The 4,046-nt window shown below is 41.2% G+C and overlaps 1 protein-coding gene across 1 annotated transcript; it reads left to right on the top strand.

Moving 5' to 3' along the window:
- The first annotated feature begins 514 nt into the window (after positions 1 to 514).
- zfp36l2 (zinc finger protein 36, C3H type-like 2) lies at positions 515 to 3,807 on the top strand. The gene is made up of 2 exons (XM_073828279.1): positions 515 to 741; positions 1,421 to 3,807. Exons 1-2 carry the CDS (start codon positions 700 to 702, stop codon positions 2,519 to 2,521), a joined length of 1,143 nt encoding a protein of 380 aa, XP_073684380.1. The 5' UTR covers positions 515 to 699; the 3' UTR covers positions 2,522 to 3,807.
- The last annotated feature ends 239 nt before the right edge of the window (positions 3,808 to 4,046 follow it).

Raw genomic sequence — 4,046 nt, 5'->3', positions numbered from 1 at the left:
CCAAAAAAAATCTACATTTTTGTCTGTTAAATTACACATAAATAGTTAATCTATTCCAAAAACTGCAAAACCCATCATAATGTCAAATCATATTTCAATACAGGGGGCACTGCAGAGGCGGTAAGACCTGAAATGAATGTGTCAAATGAGGGAGGCAGAACTAAGAACCACTACTAGCCTATATAAAAATCCGTGAACAACAACACCATGCAGTAAGTGGTACATCACTCAAAGAATTTTGGAAGTAGCGGAGATGGAGATACTATTTAAAATTCAGCCTTAAAAAAGAAAGAATCTAGTGACAGACCTCTTGTGGGGAACTAGAGAAGAAGCAGAATCGAATTTCAAGCACCTGAGTTGAATTTATGTTGTGTTGATTGTCTTGAGGCAGCCAAGAAGTCTTGTGGGGGGAGTTACCGAAACCACGTGATGGGAAAGGCGGGGCTTCGGGCAGCGCACTGTTGAAACTTTTTTCGAGCTCCGCCTTTAACAGCTGCAACGCATTTATACACATGTGCAAACTTTGCCCGTGTACGACACTCCCCAAAACCTGTGCGGCTCAACTCCAAAGAACTCCAGCGCCTTTCCGACTACGTTAGAAGAGGCGAACCCCATTCAGCCGTGGATTTCTCCGAGTACACAAGGATCCTTCTCGGTCCGAAAACTTTTTCCCCCCTGAGCTGGAACTCACTATAGAAAATGTCTGCTTCGGTGCTGTCTTCCATATATGATTTCGACAGGGTAAGAGTTTATATTTGACTTGTTTACTTCTGCTTTTTTTCTTAGCTTATCTTAATATATTGTTTATGTTGGTTTGTTTTCTCATTCTCAATCTATGCGCGCTGGCAAACTTGTAACGTGAGAGCTCCGTGTTTACCAACTAACGTTCTTACGTAGCGCATAATAATGCGTTGTTGGAAAACCAGTCTTGAAACCCATTTTGTTAGAAATCCTATAACTCTGTGTTGTAGACTTTGGGTTTATATCTACATATATGTATGCTACAAATTAGGGTAGCTTTTGAAATGTATTTATAAGTCACAAATTGTAAATGCCAAGTACAATGAGAGGTGTTGTGACAACCTACCCCAGTGGTGATATAAGCTCAAGTGTAAACCTTGATTTTTTTTTAGGTTTTGTGGATGAATTAGTATTTAATTACATGTTTAAAATAATAGCATGCCAGTACTTTCAATTTAAACTTCTTATTTAAAATACACAGGGAACATTTAACTCCAGAAAGCAAATAGACTTTAAAATACAGTTCTGTCATTTAACAAACTTTACTTACTTCAAAACATCTTGTATGTTTAAAACTTATGCCACTTCAGGAGGGTCATGTATTTACTTAAAACTAATGGTGATGCCTCCGAAACCTTTAAGACATTCATGCTTAGGAATTCCGTTTGTTTTCTTTCAGGAAAAAGTCCCAAATTCAAATGCAATCTATTTCCACAACATGCTTGAAAAGAGGAATGTCGGGGTCCCATTTGCTGCTTCCAACACCAACAGCAACAGGTCTTTTGGTTATTTCAGGAGTAACTCAACAAACCACATGGACTTCAACATGAGCAACAGGCTCCAGATCGGTTTCGAAAGCTCGACACCTGCCTTCATGAATAAAGAGAACAAGTTCCGAGACCGTGCTTACAGCGACACGGGAGAACGCAGTCAACAACTTCAGGAAATTCTTCAACAAAAACCAGGCTCTCAAATCAACTCGACCCGCTACAAAACTGAACTCTGCAGGCCTTTCGAAGAAAACGGCTCGTGCAAGTATGGGGAAAAGTGTCAGTTTGCTCACGGCTATCACGAACTGAGAAACCTGTCCCGCCACCCGAAATACAAGACGGAGCCCTGTCGTACATTCCACACTATTGGTTTCTGCCCGTATGGCCCGCGCTGCCACTTCATTCACAACGCGGATGAGCGCAGAGCTGCTTCGAGTAATACCCAACCGAGACTCAGCAGGGAGATTGGTGTCTTGGAAGAGAAAGAGCCATCAAACCCATTCCTGAGACCGAGGGAAAGACCAAAGCTACATCACAGCCTGAGTTTTTCCGGCTTCTCCAGCTCCTGCAGTAATGAGTCCATTTTGATTGACAACCCAACATCTCGCACACCCCCACCACCCACCTGTGCGCTCACTCCAAGTTCGCCCTGTTTAAATGCGTTCGCGTTCCCCGATCAGGATCTTAAGGCTTTTCTTGCCCCTATCATCCCTCAGACCCAAAGTGCTTTTGCCCGTCAGAGCAGCGGTGGCTTGTATAGTAACATCCAAACCAACGCTTGCCCTCCGTCGCCACCTTTCAAAATGAGCCACTTGCCCTCAATGCATCCACTCTCAGAGTCTCCAGTGTTCGATTCTCCACCAAGCCCACCGGATTCCCTCTCAGATCCCGAAGGGTACCTAAGCGGCTCTTGCTGTTCCTCTGGCACAATCAGCGGCTCGGAATCGCCCAGTATGGACGCGAATAGACGTTTGCCAATCTTCAGCAGGCTGTCGATTTCAGACGATTGACTTGCTATTGTTGTTATAGCCTTTTATGAAAGTAGTGCCAACATGAGTTTCAGGTCAAATATCAGTCTCAGCCGTTGGTGTTCGTCTCATGATTGAGATCTGACAATGTTATGTTTCTTCTTTCTCATTTTTCCTTACAACGACATACCAAGATGATGGCTTCAACAGTCCTACGTTGCAGTTATCTTGGGAAAACATTCCATAAGTTTGGAAGGGGTGTGAGAGCACAAGAACTGGGACTCATAAGTTGGTCATGGAATGTCACTGCAGATTTTTTTTTTTTAAACTGTGTGGTATCATTGCATTTTGCATCATGCTTTGAAATCTATTTAACTTATTTATTGTCATGTGAAAGTATAGCCTGCAAGGATAAATTGAGTCCGTATGGTATTTATCAAATCTAAAGCAATACACTTATATTCCTGTTTAAATTGTGATCGCCAATATTAATCTGGAAACCGTTGGGTTTGTCTCACAATAATATATTTTTGTTAACTCGTTTATTTTACTGTAAATAGGTAAATAATTTAAGATTGTATGCTATTTATTTCAATTTTGTTTACTGTGTGTGTATATATTAAAAAAGTGGGAGCGTCTGATGAGGTCACGCTGTGATTTTTCTTGTGCGGGAGGAAGGGAAGCGTCAGGATCTATGGGCATTTGTAGAATGTAGCCTGTCTTATGAGGTCTTTTTGGACGTAAAGAACTAACTCACACCTACGAGTATGACTGTTTCCTCTTTTTTTTTTTAGTTTTTTACCATCGATAACGACAACCAAAAAAGTATCCATTTGCACACCATCGCGTGACGAATGCTAGTGCCAGAGAATGTAGCACTCTCCTATCTAGAGGTTAATAACTAGCTAATATGTGCCTGCTGGGGTTGAAGATCCCACATAGTTTAACCTGGTGTATATCTAAAGCCAATCGAATTGAATGTAGCTCATAGATCAAGATGCCTTTTTTTATGGTGACTGAGATGCTATTTCATTGTTTATTTTTCTACTTTTAGAACATTTGAACGCACCATTCCTAATGAAAGATACTCTGCCTTTCAACTGTGCTTCTCTAGACATGCTGACTGGGGATATTAAGTTTTGTAGTTGGTTAATAACTATTACTTTAACTTTTTAGATGAAGTAAAGCAACACTGAATGTAACGAGTGAACGTCAGCTGGAGTTGGAGTGTGTATACAAAGTGTGCAGAGTAAACTTGTACTGTATGTTGTTTTTTAAATTAAACTATTTTCCATAGAACTTCTAATAAAGGCATTTTTTGAACAAGATCTAGATGTTTCAAGGGTTTTTATTCAACAGGGATTTATTCATGCGATGTCTGTAAATTATTGTCTGCTCTCTAGTTTTCCCGCCCTCCTGCTTTTCTCGCAGGGAAAAATAGCTACTTCAATGTCCTAGCATTTGGTCTCCTCTTCTGACAGAATGTTCAATAGAGGCCTGCTTTGTGTGAATGGCAGAAAGTGAAGTGCGAGGGGGGTGTGGTGGCCTGTGCACAGCGATCTTTGGG

The sequence above is a fragment of the Garra rufa genome, chromosome 22 (assembly GCF_049309525.1).
Source record: "Garra rufa chromosome 22, GarRuf1.0, whole genome shotgun sequence".
In the NCBI taxonomy this organism is placed as follows: domain Eukaryota; kingdom Metazoa; phylum Chordata; class Actinopteri; order Cypriniformes; family Cyprinidae; genus Garra; species Garra rufa.
This window is presented reverse-complemented; position numbering and strand designations above follow the sequence as displayed.

Bases quoted from the DNA above. Each gene is read 5' to 3' on its own strand.
- zfp36l2 (XM_073828279.1), top strand. From the start codon at position 700: ATGTCTGCTTCGGTGCTGTCTTCCATATATGATTTCGACAGG. The intron at 742-1,420 runs GTAAGAGTTTAT...GTTTTCTTTCAG, and splicing joins CCATATATGATTTCGACAGG to GAAAAAGTCCCAAATTCAAA.